Genomic DNA, 18156 nt, shown 5'->3' on the forward strand with positions numbered 1-18156 from the left:
TGCTGTAAATGTGATGCTATATCTGTGTTTAAACTAATTTACAAATTACTATCTTTCTTTGGACTTAACATTTTTCTGACTGAGTGAACATAATCTGCTACAGTGGTAGTCTATAAACTATAAAAAAAAATATATATTCTTTGTCGACAATTAGAACTGAATTACCCATGACATGTGAGCGACTTCATCCAACAATGCCAAAAGGACCCTTTTCTCTACAACTTTTGCTGCACTGAGCATGAGCTGGATTTCCCACTTGGGCATTGCCTCGTGAGCCCCTTAGTCTTTTTTCATCCAAGCTGCAGCACGGATATATATTCTATCTCTTTTTTTTTTTTTTTCCTTGTTTGATATTGCTTGATATTTTCATTCTTTTAAACTTTTTCATTTACTATGTTGTATGGCTACCGTGGCGGCCTCCAAACAGTACTTTTCAGTAATATTAAAAAAAAAAAGTCTTCATCAGATGTCTGGCACCAAGACGTCCACCATTAGTGGCTTCAAAGACTGTGTATGCAGCAGGAAAATGTCCATTACTGATGGACATGACATCTGTACCTGATGCCTAGGACAGAACTGTAACACCAATTACTACCACTGTGGCTGGATGTCTTCGCTCTCCCAAAAGACTAGGGCCTGGAAAATGGAGGAGCTGCGTAAGTTCCAGGTGAGTCATAGCCAGTTCTCCTCCCAGATCAAAGCCTCGTCTTCCTCCCTGAGTGCCGAGTTGAGTAGGAAGTCCTTGAGAGAATCTTCCTTTCCCTCATGCAGGCCAAAGGCCCCTCCTTTTCCTCCAGGTCGAGCAAGCAAAAAAATGTCATTCATTGAGCCCTTCACAGGCATCGTGAAGCTTGGGGCCTAGCAAAAAGAAGCACCACTCGTTGGAGCCAGTGATGCAGCTGGCGCCAAAAAAGCATACAGTCTTGGTGCTGTCAGTGCAGCCAATATACCATTCATCAGTGCATTAAACCCCAGTGCCAGAGACGCATATGGCCAAAGAACACTTCTCGCATTGAGCTTTGAAGCCTTTGATACTCCGTCCCTTGATGCCTCATTCGTCACAGCAGGCTTCTGCATTGCCGACGCACTGGGTTGTGGTGCTCCTGATGCAGCTGTTCACAAAATCACCAGTACCTTTAATGTATTTAGGAAGATTGTAAAGGGTAGAAAGTGATATTTTTACCTCCATCAATTTTTAGGGCAATGTCTCCATCAAGGTTACTGGAACAAGGCCTCCATTTAGATGCACTGGATGCTATTTGCGCCATAGTGCCATTAATTTCTAACAAGCTCACAGGACAAATTTTACAAAGTCCAGAGGAAATGCAAGAGGGCTCCATTCTGGACTCTGAAGAGGATGTTCTACATCCATCGCCTAGCCAGAGGGCACATTAGCCCTTAGACCAAGTAGCAGTGTTGGTGAAGACTTTCTTCTTCTTTCTGTCAACTAAAGAGAAGAAGGGCACTCTTCAACCTCTCCTTTCCAGAATATTGTATTTATTCCTGCAAAAAGGAGTCCCAGTTACATCTGTCCAGACAGATACTTCATCAGAACCATCGAGAGGAGTTTTAAACCCTCTGAACTCACTTGCCAGTCGGAGAATACATGCCAGGAAAACACCCCTCCGAAGCAACTAAGGATCCCTCCTCAGTTACCTATTTTATCAGTGGGGTCCTGGATCAGTGTCCCCTCTCTTCTAGGATCCGAATAAGGTTTGATGGGAATCCCTTCTAACCTCCTGCCTGAGCCTCCGGAACATTCATCTTCACCTGATGACCTTTCTTACTCCTGATTTGTGGATAAGGTGCTTGGAGTTAACATCTCTAGGATCATGAACCCTCATATAGAAGTCTTCGGCCTCAGATTCTAAATGCCCTGGTAGAGCTAGCAATTTTTCTAATTCAGGATATCATGCAGGAATTACATTCAAGAATGTGGGAGAATCCTATTTCCTGTACCCCAGTAACCAGGAAATTGGACCTAAAGTATAGAATCCAGGATTTGGAGTGGTGTAGCTGCCTCAGTAATTATCTATGGTGAAGTCAGCATTAAAAAAAGGCAAAGAAACAAGAATATTCTTAGCTCCCAGGTTCCAGGACAGTTTTAGTAAGAAGATGTTGCAGAGCTCCATGCTTAATGCACACATTTCTACTCGCCAGTTTTATACGGTGAAATACATGATTGTATTAAAAAAAATTGAAGCTGTTAACTTTCTCAAGTGGATAGTGGCTCTACAGACCCACCCACACTCTTCCTTGTGAAAGAATATATATGTCATATTATTCAATCAGTTTATGAGGTGTTTATTACAATAGCCTGCTCCTATTCAGCCACTATTGGAACACGCCGAATGGCTTGGTTAAAAGCCAGCATTTGAGTGACAATGTCCACGATAAGCTAGTGGACGACATCTGACTGAGAGATCATCTCTTTGGAGACAAACTAAGAGAAATAATGACTGATATCCAAGGAGCAACATGTGGTAGTCCAGTCACTCTCAACTAGCTCAAAACAACAGTCCACTTCAAGGTGGCCCTATTACACTCAAGCAGTTGTACTTTCAGAGATGCCCTTTCTGGCAATTCCAGCATACCGAGTTCTGCCTCTACTTCCGCAGCAGCAACAACTTCTGGCTCAAAACGGACACTGTGAAAGTCACCAACAAAAACAGCACATCAAGTCCAGCCCAAGCCTGGATCAATTTTTTGATCAATCTCTAAATCTAGCAGTCAACAACTCTTATAGGGAGAGAATTCGCCTCTTCTTGGAGGAATGACACAAGATCACAGAGTTCTTAAAATTGTGGAGTCAGCTTACTGCTTGCATTTCTCCCAGCTTCCCATGCTTCCTCATGGTTCAGTTTTCAATCTGGATCCATCTCGCTCAGCACAGCTCCGCTTCTCACATGCAGGCGATAGAGCCTGTTCTGCCTGATCAGCATGTCCAGAGATTCTACTTCCATTATTTTCTTAACCCCTGTATCCAGGTGAGGGAGTGGATGTGTGCCCTGCATCTTAAGGATGCATTTGCTCACATATCCGTCCATCCATTGCATTGGCACTATCTACTCTTTCAGATAATAAAGGACTAGGGGGCACTCCATGAAGTTAGCATGTGGCACATTTAAAACTAATCGGAGAAAGTTCTTTTTCATTCAGTGCACAATTAAACTCTGGAATTTGTTGCCAGGGGATGTGGTTAGTGAAGTTAGTGTAGCTGGGTTTAAAAAAGGATTGGATAAGTTCTTGGAGGAGAAGTCCATTACCTGCTATTAATTAAGTTGACTTAGAAAATAGCCACTGCTTTTACTAGCATCAGTAGCATGGGATAGACTTAGTTTTTGGGTACTTGTCAGGTTCTTATGGCTTGGATTGGCCACTGTTGGGGACAGGATGCTGGGCTTGATGGAACCTTGGTCTGACCCAGTATGACATGTTCTTATGTACTTTTTGTAGTTGAATCTTCTCACTACTAGTACCAGCTTCTTCCTTTTGGATTGTCAACAGCTCTGAGGGTCTTTACCAAATGCTTAGCTGTAGTAGCAGCTCATCTCTGTTGTCAAGGCATCTGGGTCTTCTCTTACCTGGAAGACTGGCTAGTAACCATGGCTACCCAGGAAGAAGTGCTGACCTCCCTAGAGGAGACAGTTCAACTCCTACAATCATTAGGATTCCTAGTGAATTTAAAAAATCAACCCTCATCCCGTCTCAGAAAATCTAATTCATCGGGGCTTGGATAAACTCTCTACAGGAGACAGTGTTTCTTCTAACAGATCGCGCAAACACCTTTTGGGTCCCTTGCTCATTGATTGCTGAATTTGGATCAAAAAACAGCCAGAGAAGTACTAGTTGTTCTAGACCACATGATAGTATCAGTTTATGTGATATCACTAACCCACTTCCTCAGTAAATATCTCACAGGAAATGAAGCAAGAACTTCATTGGTGGCTAGTCCCATGCATCCTTCTAGAGGGGACACCATCTACTTCCTCAACAGGACTTGGTCATTAGCAGAAAGGCAGTTTTAGCCTTTTAATCTTCTAGAACTGTGAGCGAGGAGACATGCCTTAATGACTTTCTTGCATCTCTTTGAGGAAAGAGCATTCTCATTCTGACAATCAAGCTGTTGAAAATTGACCCTGAGAAGTCTAAATCATCTAAACCTTCCCTTTCTCTCAACTTGACAGCCTGGATGTTGAGCAGTCACTAATTGCCCCATTTTATTTTCTCCAAAGAAGTTGAGGACATAATAGTGTCCTCCAGAAAATCCTCAACTAGATGAGCTTACAGCTTTAAATGGAAATGGTTCTTTTCCTGGTGTCAGCAAAACTGCTTGGATCTTAAGAACATAAGAAATTGCCATGCTGGGTCAGACCAAGGGTCCATCAAGCCCAGCATCCTGTTTCCAACAGAGGCCAAAACCAGGCCACAAGAACCTGGAAATTACCCAAACACTAAGAAGATCCCATGCTACTGATGCAATTAATATCAGTGGCTATTCCCTAAGTAAACTTGATTAATAGCCATAATGGACTTCTCCTCCAAGAACTTATCCAAACCTTTTTTGAACCCAGCTACACTAACTGCACTAACCACATCCTCTGGCAACAAATTCCAGAGCTTTATTGTGCGTTGAGTGAAAAAGAATTTTTTCTGATTAGTCTTAAATGTGTTACTTGCTAACTTCATGGAATGCCCCCTAGTCCTTCTATTATTCGAAAGTGTAAATAACCGAGTCACATCTTCTCGTTCAAAACCTCTCATGATCTTAAAGACCTCTATCATATCCCCCCTCAGCCGTCTCTTCTCCAAGCTGAACAGCCCTAACCTCTTTTAGCATGTGAGCCAAAAAAGCTACTCCAGTACTTGCTTTTTCTGTCTACCATGGGTCTCAGTACCTCAGCAGTGAAAGTATATCTTGGTGCCAGAGCAGCCTACCAATCTCCTCGCATCCTTTTGTATCCAAGTTCATGAAAGGATTATGACATACCAAACTTCCAGTTCTCAAACCATCTGTTCATTGGACCTGAACATGGTTAGACTACAATTCATGAAGCCAAATTTTGAACCATTAGATTCGGCCTCTCTCAGATTTCTCACATAGAAAGTATTATTCTTTGTGGCAACCATGTCAGTCAGAAGAGTCAGTGAGCTTCAGGCTTTGGTTAATTACTCTCCTTATGTTCATTTCTTCCATAATACACTGGTGTTTCACACCCACCTTAAATTTCTACCAAAGATCATCTCAGCTTTGCATATTAATCAAGCCATCAAACTACCCACATTCTTTCTGAAGCCACATGTACATGAAGAGGAAAAAGCTCTTCATTCCTTAGACTATAAAAGAGTGTTGGCTTATTATAGAAAAATAACTCAGTCTCTTATGATCCTAACTGCCTGGGCTAAACATTGTCCAGTTGGCTGGCAGACTGTATTGCACATTATGATCTAACAGGCTTCCATATTACAGACTTTATCAACGCTCATCAGGTCAGAGCCATGACTATCTGTGGCTCATCTGAAAGCAGTTCCTACTGAAGTGTAAGTTTAGGGATGCAGGTACCTGCCTGCTACAGGACACTTCCAGTTCCCCTCCCATTTCACTTCATGACCTTAAGTTCAGGAAAAAGACAATGTCCTCAGAGTTAGACTTTTAATTATCAGATTTGACAGGATTTAGCATTTAGAAGATAATCCCTGTCTCTAACATCCTGTCCACTAAGCACCAATTTCCCTAAAGAAAGTTCTGTACCAAACATGCCATAAACCGTAGCCTGCTTAATATATTAATACTTATGTCTAACTTACTTACCCCTGGACCCAGCTTCAGGCAATATCCCTCTGGTCACTTCTGAAGCAGATGCTGGCTGGAGGTCTGGAGAATGTGGGGAGGGGAGAAGGCTTGCTTCGTGGTCTGATACTGGCAGATCTGCTGGGTGGTCTTGGGAAAAAGACTTGCTTCTGGGTCTGGTACTAGCAGAACTGTTGGTGTGCTCTTGGCCCCTCACTGTCTCAGACTCCATGTCACTGTCCGATCCTAAGCAGGGCATCTTCTCTTTGCGGTCTCCTGGTCACATCTAGTCTTTTCCCTCTTCGATAGCAGGGGGTGCTGGGTTGCTTCGGGTTTGCTGTTTTTTTCTTATTTGTCTCCCATCTTATACTTTCTAGCTGATAAATATGCATAAGCTTGTGCATAAGCATGAAGTGGGTGGAGGATCTTTGCCACATTTCAGTTCTTTCCCCCTCCCCTTTTCTTTGGGGGGGTCCTGCCACATATGCCCGAGTCAGCATTGTCTCTGTTTCAGAGTGCTCCCCCTTCATCCAAGGGTGGGGGGTCCTTCTGACCTTTGGAGTTCCCTTGGCTGGTCTGTAACTCCTGATTATGAGCTTAAGTGGCTGCATTGTCCCTCTGCCTTGTTTTTATTTACACAGGCTCTTACAAGCATCCTTCAGTACTGATTCTCATCTGGGCAAACTTTCTTTCCTTTAGCTTTGACAGTGTTAATTTGTCTGTATGCTTCTTGGCTATTTCGATTCATATTAGGTGCTTTAAATGGTAAAACATGGGATATCTCCCTACAGAAGACACCTGCAAAGTTGCAACTTGGTTGTCGGTAACACTTTCTTATCCCAATACTGTCTGCACAAATGATCAAAAAGTGACAGTAAATTTGGACAAGTTTTGCATAGCCTGTTCTTTCAATAGCCCACTCTGCATAGTGGAGTCCGGATTGCTTATTCAGTAAATACTCTGCTGCAACCCTCAATTTGGGATTCCCCATGTATCATGGCTAATTCAACCTTGCTTGTCAATGGAGAATGCAGGTTTGATTACTGTAATGGTGTTCTCCATAGACAGCAGGATGAATTAGCTATACTAAATACCCACTCACCTCCTTGGAGAGTTGGCTACCTAGATAGACTTGGCTCTAAAATTGACTGAGGGGCTCTCAAGGCAACGCCCGAGTGGGAGTGCCTGCATATACTCTATGAGCTAAGAGAGAAGGGTGCATTTGGTGCCATGGGATGACATCACCCATGTGTCATGGATAATTCACCTGCTGTCTATGGACAACACTGTTTACGGTAAGCAAACCTGCTATACTTTGGTTAGGGAATACTAGGACAGTTTCCAGCTCCTTTTACAGAATAAAAGTATTCATTCTCTCATTACCTTTTCTAGATGCTAAAAGGGTGACATCCCCACTGAACCAGTCTGGTTATTTGTGGCAGGGGAGGGAGTGGTGATAGTTCCTCCTTTCTCCTTTTCCTTCCAACTCAATCAGAATCAGTCCTGGATCCTAGCACAGCTATCTGGGGATTTTCCCCCTGTTTTAATAGACTTTCCCACTCACTGTTCCTAGTCTGGTCATTGCAGCAATAATGCTCCTTTCAGAATCCTGTATCATGGCCTCCAAATCTGGCCACCAATTTTTGCCCTTATTCATAACCATGACTCCCTCCATCTCGGGGCTGTGAACACTGCCTACACAGTATCTCTAGCCCTGGCCAACATGGGGTGCAGAAGACCTGATCTGGGAATTGAACCACATGGCAGTGCAGTTACTGAATAATATAGAGAGAAGTAATTTAAACCTCAAGGTTTTCTTTTACATTTAATTTGGGGTTTTTTTTTTTGACAAGAATAAAAGATGAATTTATTTCCCCATCATTTATGAATCATCTTCCAGATCAACAAAGATTGTATATTGCTGTGCACAATAACATTTTAATATAAAATACATCATAGTAAATCCATGTACACAAATCAATACTAACCCCCCACCACCAAAGCCATACTTTCTAAAATCCTAGCATTGAAATAGTCTTATAAAATATCATAAAAATAGATAAACCACTTTAACTTGAAAGAGCCCTTTATATCAAAGGACAAAAATCCTCATAAGACAGCTACAGTCATCCAAGATAAAAGATGGTCTTCAGCATTCATGATTATTAGTGTAGTGGCTCTGTTGGTAATAGTACAGAACACATATCTATGTAAAAGCAGTTTGTAAAGACTATCGCCTTCCTTTGGATTTTAAAACTGATTTAATTTTTATTGTATACATTTTTCTTTTGCTTTTAATTAGTGCCCAGTGAAGTGGGCCAACCCATCCTCTCTGGCTATATAAACTTGATGGTTTCTTGCACAAAAGATACAAATTGTCTAAAATGTCTTTTTCTCTGTAAGATGCTGTTGTGAGAAATGTATATTACAAGTATTTCCATCCAAAAGAAGCTCTCGTCTCCAATGGAGTTTTGAATAGGTAATTGATGTTGATTCCTCAACATATAATAAGTTTGTTAAATTCCTTCTGCATGTAGTTTGATTAAATTAACTGGCTTGTTGTGAAAAATTTGGTATCTACTTTCCTCCAGGAGGGAGACACTGCCATTGCTTTGTAACAAGGAATGAGGTGGTTATAGTTTTGACCTATGTTACCCTCAATACAACTGGTTTATTATGTATTTTGACATTTTATGTCTGTTATAAGCAGGTATGATGCTGTTGTGTGTATAAAGTTATGATATTTATCATCCAACTCTCATAATCTTTATATCGGGTGAATTAAAATAGAAGTGATGGCCATTTCTCCTAGAACAAGCAGGCTGGTAGTTCTCACAGCATGCCACTAACCGTGCATCCATGCGGGGTCCCTCTTCAGTTTCTTCTTTTTCACAGAGCGGTAGTCTCGCGGTTGTGGAACTCGTGCTCTAGTTTTGTTTTGTTTTTTTATGGAAAGCTTTTTCTCGGTCGATTCTATGACTTTCCTGTGTCGGGTCTCTCTCCATCCCCCAGACTTAGTTAGATGGGTGGCACGGTAAATTTTCTTCATTCTGTGCGTTCGCTTCCCGGTAGTGTTTCCTTCTGGATCCGCTGGTCATCGACCGCATGTTAGGTCTTCTTGGTATGGTGTCATTGGGTTTTCTTCAGTGTCCCCAGTGCCCTTGGACCATGTCCCTCATGGATCTGCTTGATGTGTGTATCCTTTGCCTGGGGGCACATTCAGGGGTGTCGTTTTTGCAACCAGATGACCCCCAAGGGCCAGTGTGCCCACCTGGATAAAATGGAGAAGCTCTTCGGATAGAAGAAATCCGAATCCTTGACTCCAACGTCGGGGGCATAGACACTGAAAAGCCGAAGGGAATCTATGGACACCGAGCCTTCAATATGCACCCCTCCAACGGGACCCTCGGTAGAGAGGGATGCCAGGGAAAAGCCTTTGTCGGTCTCTTCTCACTTGAGGTCTTCTGGATTGTCTCCTTCCTCCTTGGTGCTGAGGAAAAACTAGGCCAAGCACCATGGGAAGTCCAGGAAGGACTGTCACCGGTCTCAGTCTTCGCAGGGGGCCGGGCTTGGGTCAGTACCAGTGCCTGCTGTGATGCACCCAAAGCAACCCTGCAGCAAGGAGGCAACACTCCATTGAACCCAGGGGTCCCAGGCGTTCCCCACTGATTCTGGTGCAGGGCACCGATCTCCCTCTGGGCTCCAGAGCAGATCCGGTTTTGCCTCCCCCTTCTCTGTCCGTTCTGTTTTCGGTTGATTTTCAGGAGGAATTGGAACGCAGGGTGCAACTGGTGGTTGTCCGAACCACCGACCCCCATGGGCACCTCCACCAGTGCCAGATCCTGCGCCCTCTATGTTGGCATCGCTACTGGAGTGCCTCGACATCCTTCTCAGCATTCTCCCTATGCAGCCACTGCCAGTGTCTGGGGGTCCATCGATGCCCTGGCAGCCACCGTTGGCTCCTCCTCCCATTGTGGGTTCCTCCGAGAAGGAAGGCCCTTTGAAGCCCGCGGCACTGTTGAGGCCCTTGGTTTCATGGCCAACATTGCCAGGTCCGGTTCCGGGACCTTTGGGGCCATCGATGCCCTAGGTGCCCAAGCTGCAGGGCCTGGGAAAGGACCCTCCACTGGTGTCTCCGGGCGATCTCAGCAATGATGCCCCTTATGACCCATGGGGAGGATGATAACTCAGTCTTCTTCAAATGACTCTAGTGACCTTCCCTCAGACCAGTCTCCTCTGGAGGAATGGCACTGGTCCCCGCCTGAGGACTTAACCTTTGCTGGGTTTGCGCAGGCCATGGCACATTCCATTCCAAATGCTAATGGAAGAGGATGCCATACACAAAATTCTGGAGGTTCTCCAGTTTGTGGATGCTTCGAAGGAGGTGCTGGCTGTTCCTGTCCATGAGATCTTTAAAAAGCTGTTCCTTCCAATTTGGTAACACCCCATCTCTGTGCCTTCGGTCAATTGGAAGGCTGATGCAGTTTACTTGGTCCAGCGCGCTTTGGAGTTTGAGAAGCATCAACTCCCACACACGTTGGTTGTGGTGGAGTTCACTCTTAAGAAGGCCAAGCATTCTTGCACTCATGCCTCTGCCCCTCCGGGACGGGAACACAGGGCTCTGGATGTGCTGGGTAGGAAGGTGTTTCCTGGCGCCATGCTGATCAACCTTATACCTCTTACCAATTGTACATGATGCAATATTCTCGAAATTTATGGAAGCAGATCCAGGACCTGTCTGAGCGCCTGCCCCAGCAGCAGCAGATCGCTTTTTTGGCGGTCATATAGCAGGGCCTTGAATATGGCAAACATGAAGTGCAGTCCACCCATTATGTTTTTAAGACAGCGGCGAGGATAGCATCTGCGGGAATTGGTGCCCCTAGGATGGCCTGTCTCTGAGCTTTTGATCTCCGGCCAGAGGTGCAGGAGAAGCTCATTGACCTTACTGGCGAAAACCTCTTTGGTGACAAGGTGAAATCACCATGAAACCCTGCAACATCTCTCTTCCAGTACGTCTGACCCACTGCCTTCAGCCAGGAAGTCCTCTCTACAAGACCCAAGAAGGTCCTTTTGTGGCCAGAGGAAATACTATCCTCCTGCCTCTCACGCCTGTTCCCAGCTTGTGAGCTCTAGGGGTTGTCCTAGACAGCAGCGGACCCCCAGACCTCAGCCGGTGCCCAAGACAAGCCTTGATATGGAGTTTTGACTGGCTGCAAGGGAGCATCAGCTAGCCGCCCATGCCCGTGACGCCAGACCCTCTGGTCAGAGGCTGCCTGCTATTCTTTGTAGACCGTTGGCCCAATGTCATCTCGAACCAGTGGGTTCTGTCCATCGTTTGTCGAGGGTATGAGCTGAACTTCTTGGATGTCCCATCAGACTCTCCCCGGCCCCCTTTTGAGGTCCGTCCTGACATCAGGAAATATTTCTGATGGAGCTCTCCGCCCTCGAAATGGCTAGGGCAGTTGAGCCGGTTCCGCTGCAGCAATGTGGGCGGGGGTTCTACTCCCAATATTTCCTGATTTCAAAGAGAACTGGGGGACTCTGTCCTTTTCTGTACTTGAAAGCCTTAAACAAGTTTCTAAAAAGAGAAAAATTCAAGATGGACTCTCTGGGCATTAGCTTTGCTCCCTCAATCTAAAAGATGCGAACGTCCATATCGAGATCTTCTGCATCACAGGAGATATCCAGATATTTCCAGTACAGAGTGTTTGCCCTTCAACCTCGCCCCCAGTCCTACGTGTCTTCACCAAGTGTCTGGCAGTGGTGGGTGCACACCTCTGCAGACTAGGGGTGCTGGTGTTTCCCTAACTGGATGATTGGCTGGTTAAAAGCACCACCCAGGAGGAAGTGCTACGTTCCCTGCGCTTGACAGTTCAGGTGTTGGAGTCCCTGGGATTTGTTTTCAACTACCCGAAGTCCCAGCTTGTTCCGTCGCCTCAGTTGAGCTTCATCGGCGTCTGGTTGGACATTTCTCAAGCCAGAGCTTTTCTTTCTCGTGATCAGGTGCTCACCCTGGCATCTCTTGCTGGTGTGATCCAACGGAGCCAGCAGGTCTCAGCTCACTGCATGCTATGGCTCCTGGATCACATAGCCACGACCGTCCATGTTACCCTCTTCGCTCACTTACATATGCGCAGAGCTCAATGGACCTTGTGGTCCCAGTGGCAGTAGGCCACCCAAGACCTCTATGTTCTCATCTGCATTACTCTGCCTCTCCAGGACTCCTTGTGGTGGTGGGAGAGTCTGCCCAATTGGAGCAGGGGTTCCTTTTTAGTCTCCCTCTGTCCAGATTGTGCTCCCTACGGATGCATCCACCCTCGGGTGGGATGTGTGGAGGGACGCCTTACCCAGGGTCTATGGTCTGCCCAGGAAGCACAGTGTCATATCAACTTCCTGGAGCTCCTCATGACCAACAAAGCAGTCCTGATCCAGACCAATAATCAGATGGCGATGTGGTACATCAACAAGCAGGGAAGTATGAGGTCATTCCTCCTGAGCCAGGAAGCAGTTCAGCTTTGGTCATGGGCTCTGTCCCACGGTATGGTGCTCTGAGCCATCTATCTAGCCGGGACAGAGAATGTGGTGGTGGACAGGCTGAGTTGGGCCTTCTGACCCCACAAATGGTCCCTGAATCAGGAGGTGGCAGATCGGATCTTCCGTCTCTGGGGCACCTCAGATGTGGATCTCTTTGCACCCCCCTTTAACAGGAAGGTAGACCAGTTCTGCTTCCTGTACAGGGGGGGCGGCTCGGCCACCTTTGCCCACCATTGGGGCAAGGGCCTTCTGTACACACATCTTTCACTTCCTCTGGTGATGAAGACTCTCCTGAAGCTCTGACAGGATGGGGGGGACGGACCATGATCCTTATAGCCCCTCATTGGCTGAGGCAGATCTGGTTTCCACTCCTGCGGGATCTTTTTCTCTGGGAACCGATCAGTCTGGAGACTTCCCCAGACCTCATCATGCAGGATCAGGGCAGGCTGTGCCATCCCAACCTCGGGGCCTTGTCCCTGATGGCCTGGATGTTAAAAGGTTAATTCTACAGCCCCTTGACCTGTCAGATGATGTGTCTCGGGTCCTGATGGCTTCCAGGAAGGCTTCCACTGGAAGACTTATGGTCTGAAGTGGAGGAGGTTTTCCGAGTGGTATGAGCGCCACAGCTTGGACTCATTCTCCTGCTCCACACCGAAACTGCTGGACTACCTCCTGCACATTTCAGACACTGGCTTAAAGACCAAAACCATTAGGGTGCAGCTGAGTGCTATCGGTGCCTACCGCCAGGGTGTGGATGGTTCGCCCATCTCTGTGCCACCCATAGTGGGTTGCTTTATGCGGGGTCTATTTCAGTTGAAGCCTCCCCTGCGACCTCCCGCTGTGTCTTGGGACCTCAATGTGGTGTTGGCTCAGCTCATGAAAGCTCCTTTTGAGCCATTGCGTTCTTGTGACCTCAAGGACCTGACCTGGAAGGTCATATTTTTGGTTGCAGTCACGTCAGCGCGCGGAGTCAGTGAGCTTCAGGCCTTGGTGACGTATCCACCCTACATGAAGTTCTTCTATAATAGGGTGGTTCTGTGCATGCAACGTAAACTCCTGCCTAAGGTGATGATGGATTTCCATCCTAACCAGTCAATTGGCCTGCCCACCTTTTTTTCCCAGGCCTCATTTGCAGCAGGGCTTATGGGCTCTGCACAGTCTGAATTGCAAGAGAGCCTTAGCTTTCTACTTGGAGCGAACGGCAAGCCATAGGCAGTCTATGCAGCTCTTCTTCTCTTTAGACAGGAATAGATTAGAGTTGCGGTTGCTAAGCAGATCCTGTCCAACTGGCTGGCAGATTGCATCTCTTTCTGCTATACTCAGATGGGACTCATTCTGTCAGAGCCATGACAACCTCAGTGGCCCACTTGAGAGTGGTCCCCATGGATGAGATCTTTAAGGCATTCTCTCCACACTGTTGCCTCTCACTGCTGTCTGGACAGGGATGGCCAACACGATAGCAGCTTTGGCCAGTCTGTCATCTGGAATCTCTTTCAGCTGTAAAACCCAACTCTTCCTACCTACGGCCCATTTTTCGGGTTCAGGCTGTCTCAGTTACCAACAGGACCGCTGTTCTTGTGCCCATTGGCACATGGTTAAGTGTCTGTTGGTCGTTTTGTCTTTGGGGACAGCCTGTAGCTAGGGATTCACCCATGTGTGAGGACTACCATCCTGCTTGGCCTAGGAGAAAGCAGAGTTGCTTACCTGTAACAGGTGTTCTCCTAGGACAGTAGGATGTTAGTCTTCATGAAACCCGCCTGCCACCCCATGGATTTGGATTTCTCCTGTGTTTATTTTATTTTTTCATATTTCTATGTTACAAGACTGAAGAGGGACCCCCACGTGGATGCATGATTATTGGCATGATGGACATGCTCAGTGTGCCAGTCAAAGTTTCTAGAAACTTTGACATAAGTTTTCCGTGCCTGGCTTCATCCGATGATGTCACCCATGTGTGAGGACTAACATCTTGCTGTCCTAGGAGAACATCTGTTATAGATAAGCAACTTTGCTTACAATTCTGGAGCATCTTGAAATGCTAATTATCTTTAAGATTGCCTCCATCACTAACTGCACCATTCTGACAGATTTTATGTAAAGTGATGATTCTCAAAATACTAATTAGGAATTTAATAAAAGAAAAATATTGTGATTAAGCATAATACTTTTACATCAGATCAATTAAATATTCTGAATTGGAACACACCATGCCCAAACATGTGCATGTAAGAAGACAGCACTGCTTACTTAGTCGTACCATTTGTGATTTTTTTCATAATTTCAGAGAGATCAGCCGAGCTGCAGGAAAAGCTATTCCTGGGATAATAGATGAAGACAACAGTGGAAACAATGCGCAGTAAGTGGTAATTCTAGCTCAGGGGTGGCCAACGCCAATCTTCAAACCACAAATAGGTCTATTTTTTAGCATATGCACAATGACTGCATGAGATAGATTTGCTTCTGATTTCTGAAACACCCTGAAACACTACAGTGACATCTACCAGTTCACTGCTTTATTTTTTCACATGCAACATATCTTTCTACCTAAACTAAACAAATCTTATATACTAGAGCAGTGGTTCTCAACCAGTGTGTCGTCAAGCACACGCAGGTGTGTCGCCACACTTCCTGGTCCCCCGCTGGCCCAGCCGCTCCCCTTCTCCCAGCGAAATAGGAACTCTCTCTCCGCCCAGGCTTAAAATGCTATCAGCCCAGGTGGAACACACCAGAAGAGCTGGAGTCAGCAGCACCGGCATGGTCTCTTCTTCCCCCCCCCCCGTAGCCCAGAAAAGATAGTGGTATGCAGCGGCCGCGCACACGGGAAGATGAGACCATGCTAATGTGGGCAGCATCGGCCCGAAGAAGCGAAGCGAGGCATGGCCTGAAAAATGAGCAGTGCGGTGCAGAGCAAAAGAGGAGTAATGTCAGCCCCTGCAGCAGATAGGACTCCTTTCTCGAGGCCGCGAGGGCTGGAAGTGGAGGAGGCTGCTGCTGCCACTAGTTCGGTAGAGAGAGAGTGAGTGAGTGAACAAGCATATGTGTTTGAGATCCTGTGTGTGTGACAGAGCCTGTATGTGTAAGTGTGTGATTGAAAACCTGTTTGTGTGAAAGAGAGCATGTGTGTGTGATTGAGAACCTAATTGTGATTGAGATCCTTTGTGTGTGAGAGAGATAGCATGAATGTAAGTGTATGACTGAGAACCTGTATGTGTGAGAGAGATCATGTGTGTATGTGTGATTAAGAGCCTGTGTGTATAAGTGAGAGAGAGAGAGCTTGTGTGACTGTATGTGATTGAGAGCCGGTGTAGACGAGAGTATGTGAGAATGTGATTGAGAGTCACTGTGTAAGTGAGAAAGAGAGAGAGTATGCGTGTAGGTGTGTGAATGAGAGTCTGTATGTGTGAGGGAAAGAGCATGTATCTAAGTGTGTGATTGAAAGCCTGTGTTGTGTGTGTGTGTGTGTGTGTGTGTGTGAAAAGACAGCATGTGTGTTTAAGAGCCTATATAAGTGAGAGAGAAAAAGTATGAGTATATGCGTGATTGAGAGCCTGTGTAAGTGAGAGAGAGAGCATGCGTATATGTATGTGATTGAGAGTCAGTGTGAGAGAGAACTTGTGTGTGACTGAGAAAGAGGAGAAAGTTGCAAGAAAACCATCCCTTCTCCTGCTAAATCAAAACAATCTCAGGGCACCTGGATATCAAACGTTCCCAGGTATGCAGAGCAAAGCATTTTTTTTATCCTTATTATTTTTCACTATTGGGTCTTTGTGCCTGCTATTTTGAAATATTTTATATATATATATAGAAATTTTTTATATGAGTTTGTAATTATTGGATATTCCATTCATTAGCTGTTTCAAAATAATCTGTTTTTTTTTTTTATTATTATGGTTTTACAGCTATTGATTTTATATTTCTTGATTTGTTTGATGAGGACTATTGGTGATTCTCCTTTTCCTTTGTTACATTGCATACAGTCTCACTGGCTTGTTGTGGTTTCCAGTTCAGTTTTTGTCTGCACACTTCTAGTTATGCTTTATGGTCTCTTTATTCTTTGTTAGGTGAGGGTCTACACATGTGACTGAGATGAGGTATTATGCTGGCGTGTAGTTTCTGTGTAGGGCTCTATAGCAGTCTGGCTTGGTCCATTTTCCTAATAGGAGGAATTTTGGAGTTTTAAGGCCTGGTGTAATATTTTCAGTTTTGCTTTGAGTGCTGGAAATTGGTGCTGTTTTGGTATGGGATGTTTACTATTTATGCAATTTCTGATCAGTCAGAGTACTTATCTTTCCCTTGTATCATTCTTAACAATAAAAATAATACTGGGCCTTTGTTTTTTATTTCTGCCGTGAATTGTAATGAGCAGTGTGTCACATATGTGAGCTTGGTCTGTCAGGTGTGTCACGATGGGAAAAAGGTTGAGAACCACTGTATTAGAGAATAAAGGGGAAATAAGGTGATAGAAGACATCACCTGCATTTCTTTTTGTGTAGCTGAGTGTTTCAGCAGCAGTTATTAACCAGAAAAAAATACTATTCAATATTGCTGCAAGTAGGATGTCCAGGTTTCTGTGACGACTGAACAGAAATGTTGCTGTAGAGCATTCCTGCGTGAATTTGTTTAAATTATTTGTGTCTAGAGAGCTGTTCAGGGAAGGTTTTACCTCACATTTTCATAGCAGAGTAATTGTTGTAAGATTCTTTAGAAACATGCTATAAAAATAGAAATGCCCTCTGTTTTAGAGGTTTGAACTTAACCCCCCACCCTCAATCCGTATTGATTGAATTGGAAATGTGCCATTGGTAAAAGCCCTAGTACATGAAGCATGCATTGTTTGTGTTTCTACTGCTGTTATGGGACAGTTTTCAACTAGAATATGTGGCCACTTTAAACTGTACACTTTATGATAATTTTCACAGAAAATGTGGGTACTTTGTTTTTTAAAATAAGCATTCTGGTTTATACCTCAGATCATCCCTACAGGCAGATGAAGACAGAGAATAAAAACTTTTCAGACACTGCAGTCCTTCAGTATTTCTCTGCCTCCAGCAAATGGTAGAGGTGTAAAATCTACAGTCTGGAAGTTAAAATAAATACATAAATACAAATAAAAGGAGGAGAAAGGAAAATTGCTTCCAGGGGTGCTAGGTTCTGTGGAGGACCATCCCCCTGGTAGAGCAGGGCAAACGGGGTCAGTGGCCCTTCTTTTGCTTCTTTCTGGACCTTTAGGAGGGTTTGATAGCCAGTGGCGCTGGCTCCCTCATACCCTGCTTCTTCCTCCTCTCTCTGAATGCTTTAGCTCTTTCCAGAGCAAGATCAGCTAAAGGGAAATATTTTCTAATTTGTCTGTGACTGCTTTGGGTGCATAATCACTTTAATTAAATCTATTAAAAAAAAAAAAAAAAAAGAGAAAATGTTAGAGGCAGCTTGGTGCGACTGGAAAACGAAGGAACTTGTGCAGTAAGTTTCTCGTGGTGTGGAAACCAGTGAAAGAATTTTAACTGCATGGAGGGTGAAAAAATGATTTGGGCACATTTGTTGCTTCAGTTCCCACACAGTGTTTAGGCTCAAGCTGGCCACAGTAGAGTGGCATAGGAAGCACTATGTAGCCTGTGGTGACCGAAGGGCAATGGTGCTTGTGCAAGGGAAGTGAGGAAGGACCTTCAGGAGAATCCCTTTCTGCCACAGATATCACTCGGGGGGAAGTAGCAGTAGCTGTGGGTTACTTGTGACTCTCTGGAGCAAACTCGCTGATGGTGGGAATGGTGGCCATTTTGGAATGTGCTCCCACGTTGCAGAGCTCTGTAGTGGAGGATGCTATAGACAACCCA

The 18156-nt window shown here is 45.1% G+C and overlaps 1 protein-coding gene across 3 annotated transcripts in view; it reads left to right on the plus strand.

The window, feature by feature from the left end:
- IFT52 (intraflagellar transport 52) overlaps positions 1-18156 on the plus strand; it is a 129674-nt gene that overhangs the window by 12028 nt on the left and 99490 nt on the right. For all 3 annotated transcript variants that reach the window (XM_029612445.1, XM_029612444.1, XM_029612446.1), the window contains exons 5-6: positions 8195-8270; positions 14610-14681. In XM_029612445.1, coding sequence (XP_029468305.1) covers positions 8195-8270; positions 14610-14681 — 148 coding nt within the window. The remainder of the gene's footprint in view (positions 1-8194; positions 8271-14609; positions 14682-18156) is intronic.

Source organism: Rhinatrema bivittatum, chromosome 8 (genome assembly GCF_901001135.1).
Source record: "Rhinatrema bivittatum chromosome 8, aRhiBiv1.1, whole genome shotgun sequence".
Lineage (NCBI taxonomy): Eukaryota > Metazoa > Chordata > Amphibia > Gymnophiona > Rhinatrematidae > Rhinatrema > Rhinatrema bivittatum.